This window comes from Quercus lobata, chromosome 2 (genome assembly GCF_001633185.2).
Source record: "Quercus lobata isolate SW786 chromosome 2, ValleyOak3.0 Primary Assembly, whole genome shotgun sequence".
NCBI lineage: Eukaryota > Viridiplantae > Streptophyta > Magnoliopsida > Fagales > Fagaceae > Quercus > Quercus lobata.
Window position 1 is genome coordinate 71,452,802 of NC_044905.1, and position 26,556 is coordinate 71,479,357.

Consider the following 26,556-nt stretch of genomic DNA (forward strand, 5'->3'; position numbering starts at 1 on the left):
TAACCCGTGATAGTTGCCACCACAGTATACCTAAAAACTAAACTAAATGACTTTTCATTATCTTGATAAAAGAAAGGTAAACGATGAGGCTGTGGATTCAAAATGTGTTTTATGTGTGTAATTTATAAATTAAAAAAAAAATCTAACTAGACTTATAATTTTAAAAATTATTACTATCAATGCAACTTCTTAAATTTAAAATTATGCTTTGATGTTAAGATTTAAAAAGTTATACAGTATAAAAATAAATAAATTAACCTCAAACAAAAGAATGCAAATTAATAATCTTTTTAAAATATGAGTTTTGAACTATTTTTGGTGACAAATTGGCTTGTTTGGTAATGTTGTTAATAACGTTGTTTGTATTTTTTAAAAACAAATATAGATGAAAAAATATGTGAAAATTCGTATAATGTTATTTAAAATTGAAAACTATTGTTTAAGTACATGTACCAAACAACGAGATTTGAAAAACTAAAAGTAAAGATGTATGAATAGCTTTTGGCAACAAATCTTATCCATATCATTTACAAAAAAAGTGTAGAGATGACAAATTATTTCGACCACACACCTTAACAATTGCCACTAAAGTTTTTTTTTTTTTTTGAAAAGGAGCCACTAAAGTATTTGAAAAGAAGTCAATAACTTTATGCAATTTAAGAAGGTACATTTTGTTTTAACATGGTTTTTTTTTAATAAAAATATTTTTATCTAGTGACGGGACATTGGATCTTGCAAAATATTTTTCAACAGAAAAATAATTTCAAAAAAGTGATTAACTTTTTGTTGTTTTTTTGTCAACTTGAAAATGATTTATAGTGTCAAGTAATTACAATGGTGATGACAGCGAGCTAGTGGTGGTCGGTGGCAATTATAATGACCGATGGGTTCAGTGATGGTAGTTAATGAACGATAACAACGGGTAAGTTAAGTGATACGTAGTGGTGGTCGATAGTCGTCTGACAACTAGTGATAGTGGCTAGGCTAATAATTATAGACTTAGATAACAAGAGAATGTAATAATAGCACCATATAAGAGTTGAAGATTGCAAAAGTGGAAAAATAAAACACAATCAAGGTACTTTAGGAATCGTTAGCATCTTGAGGTCATCTCCGAGGAATTCATTCATATAATAATTCAGTATGTGTGAGACGGGGTGATTGCACATGTCTAAAAGAATAGTCAGATACTTAAAGAGGTTTATCAAAAAAAAAAAAAAAAAAAAGGAATTGTCTTCCACCATTTTAATGTGAATTTGTTTTAACCATTAATTTTTTTATTATTAACATTTTCAATTATATTAATTATTAAATACTAGAAGATATAGAAAACTTTTTATCTTAAAAAGAAAAAGAAATGGCAGCCCCGTAATTGAGTAAATTAGAAAAGGGTATTTCGGGCAAACTGAACTAAATAGATCTAAGCAGTAAGCATAAAAATCCAGCTCCCATTTCCTTTCTCTCTCTCTCTCTCTCTCTCTCACACACACACACACACGCACGCACAGTCTGTTGTGCGCTTCGGGTCTCACAGCCAAGCAAGCAAGCTAAGCTTAGATAGAGAAAAGATAAAAGGTGAACTCTTTATCTTTCCTCATTCTTTGAATCCCCACCCAAAAATCTAGGGCTTTCTCTTTACTCTTCTCTCACTTCCCATCTCAGAATCTCACTCTCTACATTATTAACTTCCTTAATTCTCGTCCTTTACTACTACTAAACTCTCTGCTTACTTCACCTTTTACGTTCACCTGGTAATTTACTTTTCAATATTGCATTTTTCTCTTCTAGATTTTCTCATACTCTGCATTTATATATTTTTTGTTATTATTTTGGCTGCATGTGTTGGATCTTGAAGCAGTGGAAAAATTTGTTTGCTTTATGTGGTTTTTTTTGTGTTTATTAGCCCGATTTAAGTCCAGATTTGGAGTAATGTTGGTCTTTCCTTAGTCAAATGATGTTGGAGTTTGAAATTTTTGTTTTTGTTTCTGGGTTTTTTTGGGTCGGGGAATTAGGTTTGACTTTGAGTGTTTTTTTTGGTTTTGGGTCCCCCATTTCCCTTGTTTGCTTGCCGAGAAAGAGAGGTAAAGTATAGGAAAATGTGATCTAATATAAAAATTAAAAAAAGAAAATTGGGTAATAAAATATAATATAATTGGAGTAATGTGGGTTTTGGAATGTGGGTGTCTTTTTCAATTTGCGTTGAAGAGTTGCTTCATAAGTCGCTGAATGGCTAGGTAGGAATGGAAATACTAAAGCTGATTTTTTGGTTGAGGTGTCTGAGTTCGTTTTGAATGCCTTTAAAAAATAAGGCTTTAATCGGCTCTTTGTAAGTAGTTCTGAAAAATTAATAATATTTCCACAATAACCCAGTTGCTGTTATGGTCTGTGCATCTTTTGGTCATGACACGTTGAAAGAAATGAATGGTCTTTTCAAGGATCTGATTTATAGTGTAATCTTTGATGTTTTTCACTTTTTGAAGTGTTGGGACTTGTGATTTCTTCGTGTACTGCTAGAATGATATACATGATTTTCATAACATATGTCTCTTCTCTGATGCTGATCCTCGAAGCTTAAAATGATCAAACCAAGTAACTTGATCATGAACATATAATTTTTTTCTACCTTGTTTGGCAGTTTTTTTTGGGTACCAAATTTTGGGACTAAGGTTTTTTTGTTGTTGTTGTTGTTTGGTAAATATGAGTTAGTTTATCCTTTTTTAGATCATGAGAAGCCCAAATTCTTCTTCTTCTTCTTTTTATTTATTTATTTTTATTTTACAGTTAAAATTGTTTTGTTCTTTTTCTTTTTATGCATTGGATTCTTTGGTCATACTTCTTGGGTGAAATAAGTATTTTCTTCTCTTACCTTAAAATGATTTGTTCTTTGTGTCAATGAAATTAGGTTTTGCAAAGATGGAGAGCATGCATAGCTTTTGGCAATTGGGTGATGAGCTTCGAGGACAATCAAAAGTCTCAGAGGATCACAAATGGTTAGTGGCTGCTTCAAAATTGGCTGAGCAGACAAGGATAAAGGGCGAGCGCATGAATAACCTTGATCTCTCCAAGGGCCCAACTGAAATGAGGATAAGGGAGAAGTTTGGGTTCCAGGAAGACAACAAATTTGAAAGCCTCAACTTCAACATGTTGAACTTGGACTCTAAATTAACTGAAAGTGTGAACAAAAGTTCTTCCCTCAGGAACGGTATTTATAATATGAATGCAGTTTATCAGAAAAACAATGCAACCCTTATGGGAAACATAATGGGTACCAAGTATAGTGGCAATAACCTCATCAGCAAAGCATCCAACGACAACATCAATAACAATAACTCCAACAACTCCACCACCAACAACAACAATGAAAATGCCAACTCCAACAATGCAGTTGACAAAAGGTTCAAGACCTTGCCAGCAACAGAGACACTCCCACGGAATGAGGTGTTGGGGGGATACATCTTTGTATGTAATAATGACACAATGCAGGAAGATTTAAAGCGACAGCTATTTGGTAATCTTCTCTTTTATATCTTTTCCTGGACTTAAACAGAAGTACCTAGGCATCAATAGTTCTGACATGTATTTAGGAATCTTTTATATAATGTTGTGATTATACTCATCCATCAAAAGGAGTTTGTATGTTTTTGCCAGTGATTGAAGAGGGATTTTGAAATTATAATCAGCAGTTCAATGGTCCAAAACCGAGTACTTAATACTATAAGATGGAGTGCCACATATTTGAGGAAGATGATTGCACGTATTCATATTAGAGTGTTATTATAGTGGCTGTTTAAGTTTAGTATTTTTTTTTTTTTTTTTTTTTCAGTTATTGATCATATCAGGTGAATGACTTGTGTATGTTATTATTGCATTCATTTTATAGGTTTGCCTCCAAGATATCGGGATTCTGTTCGGGCAATAACCCCAGGCTTACCACTGTTTCTCTATAATTACACTACTCACCAGTTGCATGGAATCTTTGAGGTTTGTTCTCATTTGTTCCTATTTATTGCATTTATTTCCTTTGAAATTCTCTTGGTAGTACAGGGTCAGTTAGATTGTCAGATTTTCTGCAAAATTGATTATCATATCATTATTTTCCCCGTTATTTGATCGAGAGACCACAGTTTGGCTTTAGATTGTTTTATTTTCATTCTTTTGATAGTTGGGGTAATAACTGATAAGTTTTATCTTATAAAAAAAACTGGCAAGTGTTGTATTGGTCATCTGCTTTTGTATTTTTCCTGCCTGTTAATGGGCACAAGCTTGTGAAAAGAGCATATTAGCAGTTGTTGAACAAGGTTTAGGGGGAGGATGGCCAATGGGCAGTAGGAGTTATTGTCCAGTATATTACTGTTTTCATCAGAGATTGTTAGATATCTGGAATCCATGTTAATTTAGTTACCTCTTTTTGTTTCCTTTTCCTGTTTTCTTTCCTCCTTTCTTCTTTACAATATGTCACGCATAGGCAAAGTTTCTCTCCCTAGAGGAATTATGAGGTTAATTAGTTTTATGCTCAACTTTGAGATTGATTGCGTGTTTTTTGATAATGGTTAGGCAACAAGTTTTGGGGGATCCAACATTGATCCAACTGCTTGGGAAGATAAAAAATGTAAAGGCGAGTCAAGGTTTCCAGCTCAGGTATAATTTAGATTTATGAATTGGAAAGCTTTGTTTGTTTGGTGTATATGGGAGATATCAATAGCTGATGGAACTGTTTAACCCATTTAAATAGGTGAGAATCCGTGTTAGAAAAATATGCAAGGCTTTGGAAGAAGATGCCTTTAGGCCAGTCTTGCATCACTATGATGGCCCCAAATTCCGTCTTGAGCTCTCAGTTCCAGAGGTATATTGGATATCCTTGATTATCATATTCATCTTCTTTCTTTTTTTATTTTCATGTCATTCTGATGACCATAAATTTTTATTCCATGATTTTGCAGACCCTGGATCTATTAGACCTCTGCGAACAAGCAGGCACTGTTGCATAAGCAATATGTAAGCAGAATTGCAATGTAGTAGGTTTTTGTGGTGCATGTCAGCTGTGTGCTTTTCACAGATTTTCCATAGAGCGCAAGCTTCGGGGATAAGTCTGGTTGGGCAAATGTTCTTGAAAAAATATAGGTTAAAGTGTGTGTGAGCCAGCTGAATAAATAGTCTTGTATCTTGTGAGGATACTTGTTAAGTTGCATGACATTTGATAGCATTATAAATGTTACAGACAGAGTTTTAAGATGTAAAAGAGAACAACCTCTGTGTGTAATGCTAATAGTCCTCTAAATATAAAGGGCTTGACGCGTTTATCATTTGTGATTATGAACACAGTTCCAAAAAACTATTTTCTGTTTTTTTATGTGTTTGGTTAAAAATGGACAGCATTCTCGACCTTGTGGTGGTGGCTAGTAATCGAATTCAAATCCTATTAGTTTGGCAGTATCGATCTTCTAGCATTTAGAGGCCGGCCCCTTAGCTTTGTTTAGTGTGAACTATGATTGGCAATTTGGCATATTGGAATGCCCCTTCAAATTTTTTTTCTCCTTTTTCTTTACAAGCAATAGAAACTTACTATATGCTCATTTAATATGAAAATAATCGGACAAAAGTATTCATAAATAATAGAAATGATCGTTAATGCCAAGGAGTTGGTCCAATGCTATTTCGCTAGTCCTGAAACTCGCCGTATACTCATTCAATATGAAATTAATAAAACAAAGTGTTCGTAAATAATATGAAATGATCGTAATTCCAAGGAGTTGGTTCAATGGTTTCCATGTCTTATATGATCCATGACTCTTCGATTCAATGTATTTGGAGTCACTCCTAAGGAATTTGTTTATGTTATTGTCTGATATGTGGGGTGGTGAGATTATAGTCCCTTAGAGATTAGTCAAGCTCTCTAAGATTTTTAGAAATGTGCCTGCCTATGTTTCTCCATGCCATTTGAGCTATGCCTATATTTCTCCAAAATACTAGAAAATGTCAATTGAGCGCGAAAGTACCAACAAATGTCAATAATGTCAATTGAGCTCTATCCTATTGGCAAATATCACCTTGTTATTCATTTAATAAAGTCAAATAATTGTGTTTATATAACCAGTTAAGACTCAAATGTTTATCAACAGTGTAACACCTAGCATATTTAGGAAATTAGGATTCCAGCCTTCAGCTAAAGCCTAGTTCGGCTATAAGATATTTTCCCTTCTAGATAAGCCGACTGCCGAGTCTCTTTCATTTCTCTCTATTCTCTATGGCATAAATCTCCAGCTTTAATGGTTGGGAATTGGGATTTAATTATTAGAGAAAAAAAAAAGTGGGGGGTTCAAAACTTTATAGCGGTGGCCGACAAAAACTCGTACATAGACAAAGTACTAGTGAAAATCGAATAAGCTCTTCTTTCTTTTTTAAAATTTTCCCATCTTTTTCAGATGAGAGGATAGAATTGTTTGAATAAAACCTAAGACACGAGATATGAAAATAATCACAAATTGACATAAATATCATAAATTTTCATAGTATAAAGCAGATAAAATCCAAAGCTAAAGACGTAGACTAGAACTCTAAGCATTACTCAAATTCAACAACCTAACCATCTTAACATATCCGTTAACACTGCCTTCCTCCATTTCAATTGCAACATTCAACTTCTTTCTTTAGAAAAAGGAACTATATACTATTAAACCTCAATAACAAAAGACCACATATGACATAAAAATTACTTTTTTTTTTGGTAAGAATTGCTAGAGTTTTATTATTATTATTTTGACAAAAGGAGTTTTATTATTCACTGTCTGAACATATCCGTTAACACTGCCTTCCTCCATTTCAATTGCAACATTCAACTTCTTTCTTTAGAAAAAAGGAACTATATACTATCAAACCTCAATAACAAAAGACCACATATGACATAAAAATTACTTTTTTTTTTGGGTAAGAATTGCTAGAGTTTTATTATTATTATTATTTTGACAAAAGGAGTTTTATTATTCACTGTTAAATCCCGTATATATGTCTTGTGATACACTCTGGACTGGCCGGAACTGTTCAGTGTCGAAATTAAGAGTTTAATTCAGGTAGGGGGACTTTTTTTTATCATCTAATGGTATGGGATTGTATTCAAAAACCAATAAACCAGAGTTAGCAGTCTCCCTTACCCAAATTCGCAAGCTGAACATAGAATAGAGGACATACAAAGATCCAACAGTGGACCGATTAAAGTATTTGTCATTAAGAAGTATTATTACAAGCATAAGGAACCACTTCCTACAATAACAGCAATAAAATGATGAAACTTTTCTCAAGCATTGGGCTACCTCTTCCAGAAATTACAGCTGTCTCAACCCCTAGAAACCTAGTATCTGCTCGCTGAACAAAGGCTTCTTATGATTCAACTTTTGTAACTTTCATAGAGCTCATGCTAGACAACAATGCTGGCGTATCAGAGAGCTGCCGACACAAGGAATTTACGAATTCTTTGCAACAGTTCAGCCTTTATAGAATCAGGAACGGAGGCTGCATGGACAGAGGGAGATGTTAAGGAGTCCTAAACACAAGTGTACAATTGAAACCACAAACTAATTTGAAGGATTGAACTACATGAACAAGGCATTACACCATGAAAATAAAATCCGGGCAATTGTATAAATTAATGTCCATGACCATCTAATAGCCAGCCAATCACCTGGATTTTTATGACTCCAGTATAAATTTTAAATCAACGCTTATAATGAGATAAAACAGTTATGCTCTTTAAATTAAGCTTAGCCTCACTGTGAAAAAGGTTCAGAAGTAAAGGGTAACATCAGAGTTAATTTGCAAGAACCAACCCTTTGCCACTGGTCCACTACACTACCAATCCATGTCAATGACATTGCCTGCCACTTCCTACACCCTAGTTGATACTATCACTGCATTCTGCACCCATCCCAGATGCTTCTCACACTCTAATTGAGAATATCAGCGCTTTATTTACACACCGTGTGGACTCTGTTCATCTGTCATTTCTATTTTATAAGAATCTCTTGAAATTCTCTGTCTCACCACTAACATTGCATCATGCACATATCATGCATGCATTGTTTATCCACTAGGTTATTCCTAAAAGATATAAAACTGAGAGAGAGAGTTTATAAAAAAATACATATTTTTATTTATTTTTTATTTTTTTATAAATAAGAGTTTATAAAACAAGACATAGAGAAATTTCTTAAAAGCATGAGCAAATTGCTTAACTTAAAACTAAGTATGCCCAAGATCCAATAAGAATAAGAATAAGGTGTTCCAAGCAGTCATGATTAAGTTGCTTCCTTATTATAGACAATTACAATTTAAAAAAAGAAAAAAAAAGACAAAAGAAAAAGAGGGAACCATAGGAAAGAAAAATAAAAATCCTTACCTCTGCCCTTTGGAGTAATTACATGCACAAGGTCATCCACTGTAACATTATTTCTCCCTTTCTTCTTTATAAATGCCCTGAGGTTAATAAGAAGAATGAGATGGATTCCTAAATGTTACAATGATAAATAAAAAAATTGATAAGGATAACTAGATACCATTACTAAATTTTTTTTTTTTTTTCTTTTTGTTCCAATAGTTCAAATTTCTTGAATAGTAAAAGGACCTTAGAACCTGTGTATGAGGAAGTAAAACGACTACAACTATGTTAGTGATGCTAAGCCAAAAACCAGGTTTATGGTCTTAAAACATAGAAACATCACCAAGTGAAAAGGGAGCATTCTTGACATAATATATACACCATGCTCAAGAGGAACCTCAATTTACCCTCTCATCCAGCACTAGGATGAACACAATTGAAAAATTACTAAAAAGCATACATTTGAAGTAACAGCAACAATAATGTGCAGCATGCACCCCTGATTTAGCACTTTTCTCCTTTTACTAATAATAAAGTTGCATCTAAACTGCAAGGTAAGCAGGCTTCTAATCTACAGAAGGGTCGATGTAGTAATGTCAGTCCGCTCTGTTGTTCGCTTGTATGTCATATTTACTATGAAGCTTCCTATCAGGCTATTAGCAAATGTAATTGGTTCAACTCATATGTGATCAATTTCCCATGAGTCCATACATGAATAAAAAGCCTCTTAACTGGAGATGTCATAAAGACACATGCAAAACCATGTTTAATGATTAAATGGACTTCTGCCTAATCAAGCTATGTTTTTGGCATTATGCAAACTAAATTCAAATCTATTAATCTACTAAGACTTTTATGGCCCTCTTTCTCAAGCATATCTGAGATTAACAATGTAATAGATCTTATTGATCTTCTGCAAAAAGAAAAAAATTAAACGATGCGCACATAGACAGGAAGAATTTGAAAAGCGCAACATCTGGTCAGCTTGTAGCTAAACATATCCTATCCAATCCATCCCAGTTTCTCTCCAAAACTTTGAGAATAAAACAATTCTGATGTCAGAAATCTACTCGACAGAATTTCAATATAGTTCTGTTTCCTATAATCAAGGTTAAGTCAACAAATTAATCCTAACTCGAGCTCAAGACAATTTAGCCGGTGCTAAATGGACTACAGTCTGGTCCTTATCTCTACCACATAGGATTAAATTACTTCTGTGAAATCTCAAAGAATACCTATCCCCACTCTTCATGATATTTGAACTTACCAAGTGAGACATCACCCCACTTGCATGTGTTAATTGTGGGGTTTCCTATTCAACAAAGACACTATTTCTTTTTCATGGATTAATAATTTACTTCAGCAGTTACCACCCAATATATGTCACCTATCAAATTTCCATTCTATGACCAATATGAATGATGCAGGGAGTATGAAAACAATTTTATTTAATTTTGAAGTCAATCATATTCTTACTAATGGTCCACTGGATTCTAATTTAACTCTAATTAACTAATCAGCTTATTAGTATTTTATTTAATTTTCTCAAGTCAAGGTTTTTTTTTTCGTAATTCTATAATTAGGTTTTAGCCCAAATCAATTAAGGTTAGGGTTTAGTCCTAGTAGTTATGATTGGATGAATACAATTCTTTTTGAAATTCTCCAAAGGCTTGGGGCTAGCTCCAGGCAACCTTAGGTACTGACTTCTAGGTTTTTTTTATTTATTTTAATCCCTTTTCCCCCACTTGGTGCTAACTCCTAGGGTTTATTTTTTGTTCTTTAGTTTGTTTCCTGCAATTTTCTTTCGTTTTGTGCTACATCAATGAATCAAGTAGAAAACTTGCAATGACCATCAGTACCTTGATGTGAGGATCATCTTTATCAGTGATGAGGTGTTCTCAGGGTTTAAGAGAGTAAAGACTTAAAGACCTCCTTGATTCTAAGCCAAGTTGTGTTGCTTAGTGAAATCACGTCAATAATCAACAATCCCATTTCATTCCCAGTGCTAAAACTTTTAGCATACATGGAAACCCTCTATTAGGCTATATAGGTTTACCAATTTTGTAATTGATGAGCTCTTATATTCTTTCAATGAAGTTCTTTCCCTTTCACAATATAAAAACAAATAGTGATTTTCACCATCCCTTGAGCTAAGCTCAGTGTTTAAATTGTACAACACACCACTCTCCTATCTCACAATCTACATTTTATCTGTTTAAAAGTAGAAAGCTCTCCATTTGTTTTGAAATGAAAAGGGACCATTTTATAAAGAACATACAGTTTTTCAAGAACGTAAAGGCATACATGAGGCAATGTCATCTAATTTTAAACAACATGGTACTATATACAGCTTGGAACAGGATCCCTAGAGTTCATATCATGGTTAACTTTTTTTTTTTTTGATAGGTAAAAATGATAATACCACTCATATCATGGTCGACATTTTATTTTTTGCATATTGCGTCATTTAACAGCACTGGATACACTTTTGATTTGTAATATTTAACCTTTAGACTTATACAAAATTAAATCTTCAAAACTTCACCGTGAAAAAGTAATGCTTCAAATAGATAGTAATTTGAGAGAAAAATCAGAGCAGAAGCAAAAGCCCACCTGCAAATAGCTTTCATTTCATCCTTCCAACCACACTCTACAAGCCTTTCCCTCAAAAGCTCCATTAATCGCTCCTTTTCTCCGCTCTCAATCAACTGTTTCATAACATTTTCAATTCCTCAATACAACAAAATTTAAAGCCCAGTAAATGAAAATCCATGAATATAGTAGTTCAATTTCCAAACTTTGATTACAATAATGCTAAGTTTTACCCCCCAAAAAAAAAAAAAATCAGACCTTGATATTAATAGTTTCTTGAAGCGTTGGTTCTTTTTCTTGATTTTCTTGTACGTCTGGCGTTGGAGGACGATTCACCGATGGCCTCCTTTTTTGAAAAAAAAAAGAAGAAAAAGAAAATAGTGTCACTTGACCAAGGAATACACGAAATTAGCAAGTAATGGTTGATTAATCTATGTAAAGGAAATAGTTTTCCCGAGAAAAAAAAAATGAATACATATTTCAGGTCAAAGAGAATTCTCTGTCAAGATTGGAGAACTGACATGGTTTATAAGCTACCGCAAAGCGAGAAATCAGCGAGTGTCGAAGGAGTGATCTGAAGAGAAGAGGTAAAAAGTGAAGCTAATATATATTCTGACTAAACGGCGGCGTTTATAATTTCATCTAAGATTAAGAACTCCTTTGTAAAAGATTAATTTATACTTTTGGCCCTTAAGAATTGGGAGTGTTTTTATTTTAACCCTTTATGTTTCAACATTTTCATTTTGGCTTTTCACGTTAGATTCATTATTCCTCCTTAAATTTTAATTTTTTTATCCCTAAATTGTTGAAATGTTACGCTTTCCATCCGTAATTTTTTTGTCTCTAAATTATTATTATTATTTTTTTCATTTTTTATCCCTAAATTATTATTTTAAAAAAATATTTAAAAAGTTCAAGAACGGAAACAAAATTTAAACAAATTTTAGGTATAAAAACAACATTTTAGCCAACAATAAAAGTCTACATACACAAAAATGTTTTTTTTTTTTTTTTGAGAGATTGGTGTATAATAAAACGTTGTTAATAATTTAAGAGTAAGATTTAAGTATAGTACTTAAATGTTGTTCGTTAGGTTCCCTTTTTAAGATTCTGACATGTGAATTTTTTCTCATGAAATGAAAGTGTATTTTTTAGTTAAGTAGCCACATGACTAAATCTTAAAAGAGAAACATAAGGAATAATACGTAAAGTATTATACTTAAGTTTTGTCCATAATTTAATATAGATCCATGTGAGTGATGTTGCTTCAATCATAATTTATAATCCTAACATATTATGAAAAAAAATTGTGAAAAATATTTGTTCCTCACATTTCTTTTTCTTTTTGTTTTTTTTTTATAAAAAATATAATTAAGGGCCTAACTGGGTTCCTCACATTTCTTGAATAAAAAGGATGGGGATTGTACATTTAAAATCCTATAATTGAAGGATGGTTTTAAATTAAACCCTTCCCTCTTTTTCTTTCTTTTCCCATCTTAGAAATCACTCTAATTATTATTATTTTTATTTTTATTATTATATTAAAGTGGATGCTCAATCAAAAATTCAAATTAGTTTTTAATTGCATTCCAATTTTAAGAGATATAACACTTAAAATGTGTACTAATTTTAATTATTTAAAACTATTTTAACTTTCTAAAACTACTACTAACCCATTTTATTTAAATCTAATTTGAAAACACTTCCAATCCATTTAAAACTAATCTAGATTTTCATTTCCCTACAAAAAATTATTATTAGTTCAAATATAAATTAAAATGAAATTTTATTTATCATATTCTAAAAGAATTAGTTGTTCATATCTTATTTGAAAAATATATAAATGAAATAAGTTCATTGCATAGCAATGACAAAAATTAAGTTAAAAAGTAACAAGATATTTTACATTTTCTAGTATAAAAAATCATTAATGAACAATTTGCATACTCTATCAAATATTATCCTTATAAGATATTTTTTTTAAAGTTGTCCAAAAAAAAAATGATTAAGTAGTATTCAACTTAGGTAAGAATTTTAGTATACATCTAATTATTATAATGTTTTAAATGAATTCATATGTATGCATTTTTATTTGAACAATCCAAAAACATATATCTGGAATCATCAACAATGAATTTAAACATTCTAAAAAAAAAAAAAAACAATGAATTTAAAGATTTTGTTCTTAAATTATTGGCTGTGTTCATTCAAACCATAAATATTTAAAAATAATCCAATATTACATTTAAACTTATTTTTTCTATTGAATTAAAGTATTTTCTATAAAAACTGCATTAATTCTGAATCTCTGATTTTTTGAATTGAGTGATTTAATTAGTAGTTAATTTTAATTTTTACTAATACGACATCAAATAATTTGAAGTATAACGTGATTGGTTAAAAAAAAAAAAGACAAAAAATGAGGATAAGAAAAATCAAGGAATTAAATAATTGATACAATCAATTCATTAAAAATAAAATAAAATAAAATTTGAGTTTTGAAAAAAAAAAAAAAAAAAAAAATCAGACGAGGAGAACACAATAGTCAACAGAAAACGAAACGGCGCGAAGCCGTTGCCAGAAGTAGGCTGTGGACACAAATGTACACACGCCTCACTCCAAACATAGATCACGCTTCATGCTTGGCTGTGTGTGTCTCTCTCTGTGTCTCTTACTGTGTTTTCACTTCTCATCACGAAAAAAATGAAAATTTTCAAAACGCTTTTCTAAGTCTGAACTTCTACTACTACTACTACTACTACGACTACTTCTTTCTCTTTTTCCAGCTCTCTGCTTCAGCTTCAATCAATTGTCAATGGCTTCCGTGCCTCTCTCCTCTCTCTGTTTCTCCCAAACCCCCAATCCTCTCTGTTTCAGCTTCGTCGCCTCCGATAACCTGAGGTTTTCTTCGTCTTCGCTTCGATTCTTAACGCCAAAGAAGAATCGCACGAGGATTAGGGTTTCTGTTTGTAGAGCCGCGTCGCCGTCGCCGTCGCTTGTCTTTCGCAACCTCGATGCCGATGACTTTCGTCATCCTCTTGATAAGCAGGTTTGAGTCTTACTGACTGACTGACTGATTCAATTTTGTTATTTGTTTCTCTAGAAATTTCTTTGACTAAGTATTTCTGCATGTTTTCTCAGCAAACAAACAGTGGAATTAAGCTTATATTGGCAATAGTGGAGTATTTAGAGTTTCTTTGTGGTCTGATTACTATTATTGTTTTGGTTTAATTTTGAATTTGTGCAGAACACGCTGATATTGAGAGCGATTCCAGGGTTGAATCAACTCGGAAAGGCTCTACTAGGTAATTGAAATGTTATATGTGTTCTGTGAGAGAAGATCGTGCATTAGAGAATATAGGAAATGAATGGAGAGGTTTTTGTCTTTGTTTTCAATATGAAAACGAAGATGAGTTATTTTAATTCTTAAAATTTTTGGAAATGCTGTGTTCTGGTTGGATAAGATTTGAGTGTAAATTCTTGTGATGTTACTTTAGTGATGATCGAAATGCGTTGTTGCAGGAACTGTTGCCGAGCAGGTCATGCTTCTGGAGAATATAGGGACATCGGTTCTTGTTTCTAAAGATCAGGTAATATGCGATGCTTTTTTGGCAAAGAATATTGTAGAGGAAGGGAAGATGTATATCTTGTTTGATTTGGAGCCGTGTGTTCATTTTCTTTAACTGGGTCTCTTTGTGAATGTCTTAAGTGTTGCTAGTGGATTCTTATTTTGTACATTTATTGGAGAATTCCAAAGCAGAGATGAACATGTAATTCAATCTTTGTTACATCTAGAATCTTCATTGTAATGTGTATACTTCGTGGTCTGTTCAACTTAGTTTTTCTAGAAGTCTATGGAATACTCTTGTTTGTGATGTTTGTGTTTTCTTTTACTCATTAGAATATGGTTATTCATATTTCTTTTCTTTAACTCCTTGAAAGTGCAAGGGTCTCACAATAGTTTGTCCTTCTGACATCAAATTGTGTTCATGTTGTTGCCTGATAATTTTTTGGTAATATTTTTTGTTGTTGCCTGATAAGTATATGTATGGGATATTAATTGAAAGAACTTAGTTTTCATTAGTCATGCTTGTTGTCGAACAGGAGTAAGGTGGCATTTCCAACTCATCCCATATTATTACCAATGTCATGCCATTTTCAAAATGGGTGAGGCACAGCTTTAAAAATATTTTAACTCTACTTATAAAATATATATGTGTGTGTGTGTGTGTGTGACTCACATTGCTTCTATAAGTTTGCCATATTGTTCAAATTTCTTGTGTCGGTAGAGATGATAATTGTTTTAGGTATATTCAATTAAGTTTTCATGTGTGAATGTGAAAATCATGTTTTCTTGTTATCAACTTATCTAATGGCTTTAAATTTATGTTCTTCATCTATCAGCTTTCTGATCTTCATAGATTAATGATGGAGGCTGCGGAGGTATTGAACATTGAGGCTCCTGATCTGTATGTCCGACAAAGTCCTGTACCAAATGCATATACTTTAGCTGTAAGTGGTAAAAGGCCATTTGTTGTTGTTCATACCAGCCTTGTGGAGCTTCTGACACAGAAGGAATTGCAGGTCTATTTTTTCATCTATTTGTTACAAACATGTTTGTGATTCTTTTTTCACCTGTTGCAATCCTTCCCTTTTAGCATTCTTTTCTATTGCTTAACATCTATGTCATAGTTAATGTGCTTTTAGGCTGCTTCTGTCCATTCATTTAATTGCCTACATACAAAATTCTAGTGAAAGTTCTATCTTATATTATGAAATGTTATTAACTTCCTGCCAGTCTACTGCTATTTAGGCTGTTCTGGCTCACGAGTTGGGTCACCTGAAATGCGACCATGGTGTATGGCTTACATATGCAAATATTCTTACCCTTGGGGCTTATTCTGTACCTGGTAGGTCATTTGGTGCTTTATGCTTGTTCAGGTGAATGCATATTATTTACCCTTAGTCTTTACTTATCCCAAAAATAAAGTGTAAATGCATACTATTACCATACATTTCATTATTATGGGATTGTGATGGACATATTGAGATAGTTAATTCAGAAAAAAGGGTCTGGATCCTGAACCACAAAATGATTGGATTTCAGACTGCACTATAAGATCTTTCAGGTTCTGAGGTGCATTTTATTTGGCAGATCACAAGTGGATATATAAAATTTGTTTGTATGACCGTGAGGAGAATGCAGCTGCTACATTGTGTGTTTGTGTATGTAAGTGCTCTAAATGTCTGCATGTGCCCGAATGTAGCCAACCATTCGTATTAGGGAATAATTGTTAGAATCTGGTTCTGTTTCCCAATATCTCCCATTATCTGAGAAGTGTAGAGCTCAGGGACTCTTTAACGATATTCATGATTAAAAATTCTGCATGTCACTTAGTAAGATGATTGAGCTTGTTATTGCTTTATTGATACTTGATTTCTGGGTTAAATTATCAAATTGCATCATAGTGTTTTTAATGTCCATGACTTTTTCAGGTCTTGGTGCGCTAATAGCTCAGAGCTTAGAGGAACAGTTGTTCCGCTGGCTCCGAGCAGCAGAGTTGACTTGTGATCGTGCAGCCCTTCTTGTTGCGCAAGACCCTAAGGTATATGGATATTAAAAACTTAAACTATGCATTTTACTATTATCTGTTGTATACCAGTTTGATTGATTATCTGATTTTCATTTGACACTCCCACAAGAGGTGGTCATCTCTGTGCTTATGAAATTAGCTGGGGGATGCCCATCTATGGCTGATCAATTGAATGTGGATGCATTCTTGGAGCAAGCTCGTTCTTACGACAGAGCTTCCTCGAGCCCAGTTGGGTGGTATATAAGGTGAGCAGCCATTCATGCAGACAACATAAATTGGTTTGTCATTTATCTTTTCTTTTTTTTTGATAAGTAGTTGTCATTTATCTTTGTTACCGATGCCTAATCTACTTATGCTTTCCAGAAATGCTCAAACAAGGCAACTTTCACATCCTCTGCCTGTTCTACGTGCTCGTGAGATTGATGAATGGTCTAGGAGTCAAGATTATAGATCCCTTCTGAAACGTGCCCTGCCGATCAATTCTTTACAAAAGGTTTAGCTTTGCTCAGAGGATAGAGTTTAAAAACCAAAACAGTGCAATGGTTAGCTTTCAAACTTAATTTGCCTTTTTTCTTCTGAAACCTTACACTAGCAGAAAGTAGTCTATTGTGGTAAAAACACGCACCATATAAGTCATACAGTAATTTTACTTATTGCATTGTTGTGCACATGGCAAATTACTTTTGACTCAGTTGTGGGGTGTAATGCCCCTAGGGCTTGAAGGTGATAAATCATAGTGAGATGAGACGCTGTTTATTTTCTAGTAGAACAAAATGTTAACATAGATGGAATCTCATCAACTTCAGCCACTGGGAAATTGTAGTTGGACTTTATCAAATGGCATCTTAGTATCTTACACACCCTAACCTCATGCATTCAGACCCTATATACTGCTTCATTGTTTTTAAGCCCTTGTCTGATATTTATTCAGGTGTCCTTATTATATTCTCACTGACTTATCTTCTCGTGTCAAAACTCAAAAGGCTACCCCAGGCCAGGGGGAAGGGGGGCAGGTATCATTGAGAGGTTTTGCTAAGATTTCGACACTGCAGCAAAATGTTGGCTTATCAAATTACAGAACATTTACAAATGGAAGTTATACTGTCTTGTTTTGTTGGTCAACCTTGTGTAATTATAAAAGAAGTTAGTTTTGAGAACGCATTGCCATGTATTATAACCATTGTTGTAAATCCAGGTAGTTATACATTTTTCTTTTTTCTCCCTCCCTTATACAGTTACTTGGAATCTGTATCTGCTTTCTGATGGTGCCAAAATGTTGAAGGTCAAGATTAACATTCAAGTGATATGGGTATGTAAGTATTGATATAGTCATAAACAATGTAAAGACAATGCAGTTCCTTTATATGCCTGTATAAAGCTGTCAGTTAAGAATTGAGGCTTTGTGTGTGTGTGTGTGTGTGTTATTTAATTTAAAAGTTGCTTGAATTGTGAAGACAATTAACGCTTGTGCTGCAAAAATCCCGGGGTGAGTATTCAGGTGACATCCATAAATCAATCTTTCGCTTTTTTTTTTTTTTTTGGGGGTGGGGGGTGGTGTGCTTTGGGTTATGCTGCTTTGTGCATGCCTCGTTAGCCAGTTTCATAGATGTCCCGTGTGAAAGCGAAAGCACCTGAGCAAACAATTTTAAAAAAATTCAATATTTTGTATGATATGAGATATAGGGTTCAAATCCTACCTAAAAAAAAAGGTCAATTGATTTCTTAGCCTATTGATAAAAGCAATTATCATTGAGTGGACAACATAGGTTTAAATTTTACTGTATGTAATAAAAAAAAAAAAAAGTATGATTAGAGGTGAATCTCTAATTTTTAAAAGATACTTTAAGAAGACTGTCGTTTGCCATGTACATAAAAGATCATAAGTATATAATTATTCTACATCAAATAATGTGTTAAGAATCAAACGTTTTTCTGATTTTGATCGCTATTTAAATATTTATTTGATCTTATTTTGAAAATGAAATTCAACAAACAAGCATAGTAAATGGTAAGAACAGTACGATCAGCATGAACTACAAAATTTTCAAAAAAGAAAAAGAAAAAAGGCTTGAACTACAAAATTATTAATCTTTATCAGACCTTTATTCCATAAAAGACAATAAAGAATTTGGGGGTGTATTGAATATGATCATGGGAAGGTTCTTATTTAGCTTTACTTTGATGTCTTGGGATTATGCATAGAACTAAATTACTTGGAAAAATATATTTTGCACGATACAATGTGAATCTATATCAGAAACTTCTTATTTTTTAATAATTCAATAGTGAGAGTAAGAATTTGAACCGTGGACATTTTTACTGAAAACACTAAGAAACGTTAGCTTAGCTCGAAACTTTTATTATTATTATTATTATTTCACAATCTTTCCATGTTCCACAATTCTGTCCTAATTTTGTCTCACACATTCCACATTCACGGTTTTTGTTCCAAAAGGGAAAACTATAATTTACCCCTTTGTTTGGTCCTATCATAATTTTGTCTAAAATCTTTAAACTAATACATTTGATTCCCTAAAGTTTTGATTAAATTGTTAGGGTTCCATCTAAATTAATTGATTTTGCATTTAGTGGACAAACTTCAATTACAACTTACCCCTTTATGGTTTGGCCGTGTCACAATTTAGTTCCACAAACTTTCTAACTACTACATTTTGATTTTCAAATGTTCAAGTTGAAATCAAATTGTTAAGGGGTCTGTGGATAGAATCGTAACAATTTTATTTTAATCCAAACTTTAGGAATTCAAATGTAACCATTGGAATTTTGTAAACTAAATTATAATAAGATTACAATAAGATGTGGGATAAATTGCAATTTTGCTAATAATTAATTCTATATTTGTGAATAACAGTAATGGTTTATGAACATGCCTTTTCAGGAGACTAAAAACTAAGCAGATACATGTGTCCTATTTGTCCTATTGTCAAAACTTTCTATACATTCTTTAAAGTTTCACATGCCAAGAGTCATGAGGGGCTTCTTCCTATAAATTCTCACCACCCTCTTTAATGCACTGCACATATAAACAACTAAAACAGCTATGGCTTCCATTTCCCACCTCCCATTTTTTTCTTATGCCTTTGCTTCCCTTCTCTTTTTATCCACTCTCCTGAGTTTAAGTCATGCTTCTATTGAACAACCATCTTCTATAAAGTGCCCAATTCCAGCATCACTTGAGCCTAACTCTAACATATCTTTAGGCACTCTACAATTATCACATTCTGAGGCATCTATTGAACAACCATCTTCTATAAAGTGCTCAATTCCTGCATCACTTGAGCCTAACTCTAATATATCTTTAGGTATTCCACAATTATCACATCCTGATATCCTACCGGTTTCAGAGCCATTGCCTGGGATCCTAGACAGTGAAACCTTGGTTGCATCTACTGAGCAACAATCTTCAATAAAGCCTCCAATTCCAGCATCACATGAGCCTGACCCTGATAGATCTTCAGCTACACTATCATTGCATTCTGATATTTTACATTTATCAGAGCCATTGCCTTCAAGGGAGTCAATACCGTACCGGAGGCTGTACCGGTTTGGCCAGCGGTATGATATATTTCGGATACCGATCAATACCGGTGTACCGTTTCGGGTTTACTGCTAATTTTTATATTTATAAATATATATATATATATATATATGTATGTATGTATGTATGTATGTATATGTGTGTGTGTGTGTGTGTGTGTGTGTGTGTGTGTGTGTGTGTGTGTATTATAATAAATATAAAAGTTTACCATAAAACATTTCCTCAATTTAGAACTAATTATTCATGGTTTTAGACTTTACTATCAATTAAAAGAAAATATATATATATATATATATATATATATAAAATAGAAAGCTTAAAAGTTACCATTGCATACTAAGAAAACAAATAATACTAATAAGTTAATGCAAATAAGTTACCATTCTGCCCTAACAAAAATTCAAAAATTACAAAACTTAAAAAAAAAAAAAAACTTTTTTCCGTACTAGCCGGTATTGCCCGAAATTGGCCGGTACGGCTGGTATTTTTTCCGGTACGAAACAGGGGGGTCAAACGTATCGGATTGCTGGCCGGTATGGTATATTCCGGTCGTATCGGCTGGTACGATACGAAATCGACTCCCTTGATTGCCTTAAGTCCCAGACAGTGAAACTTTGCCTGCATCTATTGAGCAACCATCTTCAATAAAGCCTCCAATTCCAGCATCACATGAGTCTGACCCTGATAGATCTTCAACTACACCATTATTACACTATGATATTCTACCCAATTCGAGGAAGTTGAAGGTTTAACAAGGAAGATGAATGGTGTATAATTTCATACATCAATCTCCCAAATAAATAATAATTAGCAAGCATGAATAAGGAGTACTGAGGGATATTTGATAGAGTGACTGCTACTTATTTTTATTGTTAATGTGTATTAGGGTATGTGGGCTTTAGGCCCACTTTGTTTACTTGTATAGTACACTTACTTGTACTGCATACGCTGCCTCCTATATAAAGGCACTCATGTATATTATATTACTTGAAAAATATAATACACTTATTCAGTATTTCTAACATGGTATCAGAGTCACTGCTCTAATTTTCTTGTGTCATGCAGTCTTGTTTTGTCTGTATTTTCCGTTACCTCAACTTCTGTGGTCAATAAACCCTTTCAGTGCCTTCTCCTGATTGCCCTACCACCGTCAGAGGTCCTCAGGGTTGAATCTTCACTGCCAGAAGCTCCTTCTCTGCCGCCAAAACCACTGCCATAATCAGATCTATCACCTCTGACCTCCAATTAGGACATAAGACATATCACTGTGTAGCTTTTCAATCCCTCTACATAACTCCACCAGAAACTACCTCATTTGACCATCCACGCGCCACCACGTGCCAGTCAAAGTTTCTTCAAAATCTTCCACATGCCTCATGCGCCATCAGTATTGCTCTGATCCTATCGCCACCGCCTCTGTCGAAATCGTCTTTCTCCGATCTACATAGTCAGAAAAGAATCTACCTCATTGGACGTCTCACGCGTTGCTTGAAATTCACTGCAGCATCAGCTATGCGCCACACGCGTTACATGTGCCGCCCTGCTGCCTACTGACGTCACTTGCTGACGTCATTTGCCGCATTAGCCCTAGTTGCTTGCTTGCTGACGTCATCGTCCAATCAGTACCCAGTTAGCGCTTACATCAACCTCTGTTGACCGTTGACTTGACTGGGTGTTGACCGTTGACTTTGATCTAGAGTTGACTTTTTGCACTCCAGGTGCTCTTTACCCAGTTTTTTGCGTAGATTTCATTTTTGCATATTTTGCTTCTAAATGAAGAATAAGGACAGGTCTTCTTCTTTTTGCAATAATCATTGCCGACGATTCATCAAACGTTTTTGCAATTTTTGCAAACGTTTTGGCCATAGTTTTTAGACTTGCTATTATCGCAATAAATCAACTGTTTCAATTTTTGCTGCTACTGTTGCTAACACCGAGAGTTGTCAACCAATGGCTCCCGTCTTTACACAGTCTCAGTCTTCTGGATCCACTTTCACCATTTCCAGAGATGACCTTATAAACATCATCACTAATGTCATTTGTATGGTTGGTAATGCATCTTATTCTTCTTCTCCCTCAGTTTTATCTGGTATGTCTCCTACCTCTTGGCTTATGGATTCTGCTTGTTGCAATCACATGACACCTCACTCGTCCTTATTTTCTGAACTTAAACCCGCACCACACCCTCTTAATATTTGCACAACAAATGGTTCCACAATGTTTGGTCATAATATAGGTTCCGTTTCGACCTCCAACCTCTCAGTTCCTGGGGTCTTTAATGTTCTTGACCTTTCTTACAATCTATTCTCTGTGGGACAATTAGCTGAGTTGGGTTATCGCATTATCTTTGATTATTCTGGGTGTATTGTGTAGGATCCAAGGACAGAACAGGAGCTTGGGACCAGTCCCAGAGTTAGGCATATGTTTCCCGTGGACAACTTTCGTCTTCCACTTGTTGCTCCTGTTTCTGTTGCTACAGCTGCTGCAATTTCTTCTATTCCTTCCCTTGCTCTTTGGCATGCTCGTCTTGGTCACGCATCTTCCTCTTGGGTACAACAATTGGCTTCTAGAGGTTTGTTAGGTTCAGTTTCTATGGAAAATTTTGATTGTGTCTCATGTCAGTTAGGAAAACAACCAGCTTTGCCTTTCAATACTAGTGAATCAATATCCACTGATATCTTTGACCTTATTCATTTTGATGTTTGGGGGCCTTTCTCTGTCTCTAGTATTGGTGGGTCTCAATATTTTGTTGTCTTTGTTGATGATTACTCTTGCTATAACTGGATTTTTAATATGAAACATTGTTCTGAATTATTGCAAGTATATTCTAATTTTGCAAAAATGGTTGAAACTCAGTTTTCCAAACGCATCAAAATTTTTCGATCTGATAATGCTCTTAAGTACACTCAATATGCTTTCCAAGCTGTCTTGCATTCCTATGGCACTGTTCATCAACTAACTTGTCCAGATACCTCTCAGCAAAATGGTAGAGTCAAACAAAAATTTCGTCATATTCTTGACACTATTCGTGCTCTCCTTCTCTCTGCCAAAGTTCCTGCTCCTTTTTGGGGCGAAACTGCTCTTCATGCTGTCCATGCTATTAATTGCATTCCAAGTCTTGTTATCCAAAATCAAACTCTATATGAGCGCCTTTTCGAGTCACCTCCAGACTATCACCACCTTCGCTCCTTTGGTTCTGCTTGTTTTGTTCTTCTTCAGCCACATGAGCATAACAAACTTGAGCCTCGGTCAAGGCTTTATTGTTTTCTTGGCTATGAAGAAAATCAAAAGGGGTATCAGTGTTATGATCCTATCTCTCGTCGTCTTCGTGTCTCTCGCAATGTTGTCTTTTGGGAACATCGCTCTTTTGTCGAGCTTTCTCACTTCCGTGCCTCCCTATCTTCCTCCTCTGTCTTAGATCTTTTTTTAAAGGAGGCACATATTCCTTCTATAGCTACTCCTAATCCTCCTGTAGTTGCTCATGATTCTCCTGTAGACTTCTCTGTCCAACCACCAGATATCCTTGATCTCTTTCCTAGTTCACCCTTTAATGAATAGGTGGAAGATGAACAAGTTGAAGACGAGCTTCCCAACCCTAAGCTTGGGTCTACTGCTCCTATTCCGCTTGAAGATCTTACACAAGACATTCCACCTCGTCACTTAACTTGGGTAAGATCCATTCCTACACATTTACTTGACTATCATTGTAACACTGCCTTTGTTGCACTGCACGAGCCTCACACCTATCGTGAGGCTCTGCCAACCAAGCGTCTGTAAAGAAAGGGATTAGACAATGGTTTCCCCCCTGAGGGAGTCAGATGCGCATTAAACTCAATTGGAGTGTCAACAACCTTGCTATCAGTGAGTCCAGCTCAAGACAAGAGTTCAGAGGCATACTTGGCTTAAGTAATATAAAGTCCATTTGTAGAATGAGTGATTTCAAGACCTAAGAAGTAGCTGAGATGTCCAAGATCTTTCATCTCAAACTACTGACTGAGAAAATCCTTGAGTTCTTGAATGCCAATGAAGTCATCACCAGTTATAATCATATCATCCACATACAGGAGAAGTAAAATAGTGCATTTGTCAGTGCGACGAAAAAATAAGGCAAAATCATAATGACTGGTCATGTAACCCAAACGAGAGATGATAGAGTTGAATTTGGCAAATCAAGCTCGTAGAGCTTGTTTAAGGCCATAAAGTGTACGTCTAAGATGACAAACTTTGTTTGATTCAACAGAGGGACCAGGAGGAGGTTGCATATAAACTTCTTCACTTAAATCCCCATTAAGGAATGCATTTTTGACATCCATCTGAAAAATGTCTCATTTACTGGCAGTAGCAACAGCTAAGAGGGCACGAACAGATGAGATACGAGCAACCGGAGTAAATGTCTTTTCATAATCAATCTCATACTCCTGTGTAAAACATTTTGCAACAAGACGAGCTTTGTAGCACTCAATGGACCCATCAGTGCGAGTCTTAATCTTGTAGATCCACTTAGAACCAACCACAGATTTCCCAGGGGGGAGACCATTGTCTAATCCCTCTTTTTACAGAAGCTTGGTTGGTAGCCTAGCTTATCTCACTGTCACTCATCCAGACATTTCCTATGCTGTTCACCAGGTGAGCCAGTATCTATTTGCTCCACGATCGACTCACTATGCTGCTATTCTGCGTATTCTTCGATACCTAAAAGACACTCTCTTCCATGGTCTTTTCTACTTTGCTCACTCTCCTCTTGTTCTCCATGCATTTTCTGATGTTGATTGGGCAGGAGATCCCACTGATTGCAGGTCCACCACTGGTTCTTGTTTTCTTCTTGGTTCTTCTCTGATTTCTTGGTGAAGTAAGAAACAAACTCATGTGGCCCGCTCCAGTACTGAAGCAGAATATCGTTCCCTTATTGATACCACATCTGAGCTCCTTTGGTTACGATGACTTTTTAAAGATTTAGGTGTGTCCACATCCTCTGCTACTTCTCTTTATTGTGACAACCAGAGTGCCATTCATATTGCCAGGGCCGGCTCAACAACTTTGGGGGCCTTAAGCGAAAATTTTAAGTGGGGCTTTTTTATATTTAAATATTAATCAAATAATATATATATATATATATATGTATTGAATTTTTTATTTAAAATCTATTTTTCTTGATTTTTGAGATGCAAAATTACACATCAAATTATTAATTGGTATAATAATTTATAATAATAGATAAAGTGAGAAACCATGTTCAAAAAAAAAAAAAAAAGGTGAGAAACCGTGTTGTCTTGTTGTAACTGTGGGCTGCATTGCACAGTTGCGCACTGTGCAGCCTGTGCTGCTGTGCGCCTGTGCAGTCTAGCCTGTACTCCTATTCCTATCATCCTATGGCTAAGTTTTTTTTTTTGAGAAACCATCCTATGGCTAAGTTTTAAAGCAAAAAACGTGTCCTATCAAACGTTTCCCATGATGGGACTCCCATCAAACAATTGTGCAATAAAATAAACTAAGTTAAATAAATAGAAGACTTTGAGTCTTCATTTTCGGAAAGACAGAGAGGGCTCAGAGGGGAAGAAGATTACCTCTGGTAGACTAGTACGCTTCCCCTTTTAATTTTGAAATTGCTGTGAATTGAAGGACAAAGAAAATTTTCAAGCTGACTGACTGAGTTTATGGAAAAAGATCAAGAATCAAGATGAAGATGAAGAAAAGAAAGGTAAGAATACAGATGGAGAGGCAGAGAGATAGAGAGATGGGAGATTTTTCTTTTGCTTTTGAAATTTATAATCTCTATTTTAGCATATTTCAAGACAATTACGTTGTATTATTAATGTATTTGTCTGGTATTAATTTTGATTTTAGCATATTTCAAGAATGAGTTAATAAATTTGTCTCCTAAAATTTAATTTTGTTAAATGAAGTTTGACTATTTTTGTTTTTTTCTCTTTTTAATCTTTTGCATTTTAGGATACAATGGGGCCTTTTTAATGCATTTTATTAACCAATAAAAGTTTTTAAATTTTTTTAATTAAAATATATATATAAATATATTATATATAATTTTTTTTTTACAAGTGGGGCCTTTTTTTTATTTGGGGGCCTTAGGCGATTACATCAATTGCATCACCTATTGAGCTGGCCCTGCATATTGCTCACAATGATGTCTTTTATGAACGGACTAAACACATCAAGATCGATTGTCATTTTATCCGTTATCATCTTGTCCATGGTGCTCTCAAGCTGATCTCAGTCTCCTTTAAAGATCAACTTGCAAATATCTTCATCAAGTCACATCTTAAGGGACGTCTTCATACTTTGGTTGACAACTTCAAGTTGGTCTCACATCCACCTTGAGTCTGAGAGGGGCTGTTAATGTGTATTAGGGTATGTGGGTTTTAAGTCCACCTTGTTTACTTGTATAGTACACTTACTTGTACTGTACATTTTGCCCCCTATATAAA

At 34.4% G+C, this 26,556-nt stretch overlaps 4 protein-coding genes across 10 annotated transcripts; 3 read left to right on the forward strand and 1 right to left on the reverse strand.

The window, feature by feature from the left end:
• Positions 1-1,457: 1,457 nt before the first annotated feature.
• On the forward strand, positions 1,458-5,373 carry LOC115976440 (B2 protein). 2 transcript variants are annotated; one of them, XM_031097715.1, is made up of 6 exons: positions 1,458-1,751; positions 2,903-3,508; positions 3,881-3,981; positions 4,555-4,638; positions 4,733-4,843; positions 4,941-5,373. In XM_031097715.1, exons 2-6 carry the CDS (start codon positions 2,914-2,916, stop codon positions 4,986-4,988), a joined length of 939 nt encoding a protein of 312 aa, XP_030953575.1. In that variant the 5' UTR covers positions 1,458-1,751; positions 2,903-2,913; the 3' UTR covers positions 4,989-5,373. The 2 variants fall into 2 exon arrangements, with proteins under 2 accessions (XP_030953575.1, XP_030953573.1); XM_031097713.1 differs by having other exon boundaries at positions 1,458-1,575; positions 4,941-5,372.
• Positions 5,374-7,144: 1,771 nt separating this feature from the next.
• On the reverse strand, positions 7,145-11,593 carry LOC115976441 (transcription and mRNA export factor ENY2). 2 transcript variants are annotated; one of them, XM_031097716.1, is made up of 5 exons: positions 11,482-11,593; positions 11,219-11,306; positions 10,982-11,076; positions 8,390-8,466; positions 7,145-7,506 (listed from the first exon to the last, which is right to left on the reverse strand). In XM_031097716.1, coding segments are annotated over exons 1-5 (336 nt in total). In that variant the 5' UTR covers positions 11,484-11,593; the 3' UTR covers positions 7,145-7,432. The 2 variants fall into 2 exon arrangements, with proteins under 2 accessions (XP_030953576.1, XP_030953577.1); XM_031097717.1 differs by having other exon boundaries at positions 11,436-11,540.
• A 1,961-nt stretch (positions 11,594-13,554) lies between these two features.
• Positions 13,555-17,950, forward strand: LOC115976442 (protease HtpX homolog). Of its 5 annotated transcripts, none has more exons than XM_031097719.1 (10): positions 13,557-14,009; positions 14,208-14,265; positions 14,483-14,550; positions 15,365-15,544; positions 15,774-15,870; positions 16,116-16,190; positions 16,457-16,566; positions 16,666-16,799; positions 16,918-17,096; positions 17,486-17,950. In XM_031097719.1, the coding sequence occupies exons 1-9, from the start codon at positions 13,776-13,778 to the stop codon at positions 17,051-17,053; spliced, it is 1,092 nt and encodes a 363-aa protein (XP_030953579.1). In that variant the 5' UTR covers positions 13,557-13,775; the 3' UTR covers positions 17,054-17,096; positions 17,486-17,950. The 5 variants fall into 5 exon arrangements, with proteins under 5 accessions (XP_030953582.1, XP_030953579.1, XP_030953580.1 ...); XM_031097720.1 differs by having other exon boundaries at positions 17,790-17,950; XM_031097718.1 differs by having other exon boundaries at positions 13,558-14,009; positions 17,538-17,950.
• Positions 17,951-19,555: 1,605 nt separating this feature from the next.
• LOC115976443 lies at positions 19,556-25,825 on the forward strand. The gene is made up of 3 exons (XM_031097723.1): positions 19,556-20,130; positions 22,487-22,685; positions 25,733-25,825. Exons 1-3 carry the CDS (start codon positions 19,616-19,618, stop codon positions 25,757-25,759), a joined length of 741 nt encoding a protein of 246 aa, XP_030953583.1. The 5' UTR covers positions 19,556-19,615; the 3' UTR covers positions 25,760-25,825.
• Positions 25,826-26,556: the final 731 nt, after the last annotated feature.

What these genes read in the sequence shown, in the direction of transcription:
- LOC115976443 (XM_031097723.1), top strand. Translation starts at nt 19,616, where the DNA reads ATGGCTTCCATTTCCCACCTCCCATTTTTTTCTTATGCCTTTGCTTCC. An exon ending in CTGTACCGGTTTGGCCAGCG is followed by an intron (nt 20,131 to 22,486) that starts GTATGATATATT and finishes TGTATTGTGTAG; the next exon opens with GATCCAAGGACAGAACAGGA. An exon ending in ACAACAATTGGCTTCTAGAG is followed by an intron (nt 22,686 to 25,732) that starts GTTTGTTAGGTT and finishes TGTGAATTGAAG; the next exon opens with GACAAAGAAAATTTTCAAGC.
- LOC115976441 (XM_031097716.1), bottom strand. An exon ending in AAGAAACTATTAATATCAAG is followed by an intron (nt 11,077 to 11,218) that starts GTCTGATTTTTT and finishes GTTATGAAACAG; the next exon opens with TTGATTGAGAGCGGAGAAAA. An exon ending in AATTACTCCAAAGGGCAGAG is followed by an intron (nt 7,507 to 8,389) that starts GTAAGGATTTTT and finishes CTGTCCATGCAG; the next exon opens with CCTCCGTTCCTGATTCTATA.
- LOC115976440 (XM_031097715.1), top strand. Translation starts at nt 2,914, where the DNA reads ATGGAGAGCATGCATAGCTTTTGGCAATTGGGTGATGAGCTTCGAGGA. An exon ending in AGTTGCATGGAATCTTTGAG is followed by an intron (nt 3,982 to 4,554) that starts GTTTGTTCTCAT and finishes GATAATGGTTAG; the next exon opens with GCAACAAGTTTTGGGGGATC. An exon ending in AGTCAAGGTTTCCAGCTCAG is followed by an intron (nt 4,639 to 4,732) that starts GTATAATTTAGA and finishes CCATTTAAATAG; the next exon opens with GTGAGAATCCGTGTTAGAAA.
- LOC115976442 (XM_031097719.1), top strand. Translation starts at nt 13,776, where the DNA reads ATGGCTTCCGTGCCTCTCTCCTCTCTCTGTTTCTCCCAAACCCCCAAT. An exon ending in ACTCGGAAAGGCTCTACTAG is followed by an intron (nt 14,266 to 14,482) that starts GTAATTGAAATG and finishes GCGTTGTTGCAG; the next exon opens with GAACTGTTGCCGAGCAGGTC. An exon ending in TTCTTGTTTCTAAAGATCAG is followed by an intron (nt 14,551 to 15,364) that starts GTAATATGCGAT and finishes TTCATCTATCAG; the next exon opens with CTTTCTGATCTTCATAGATT.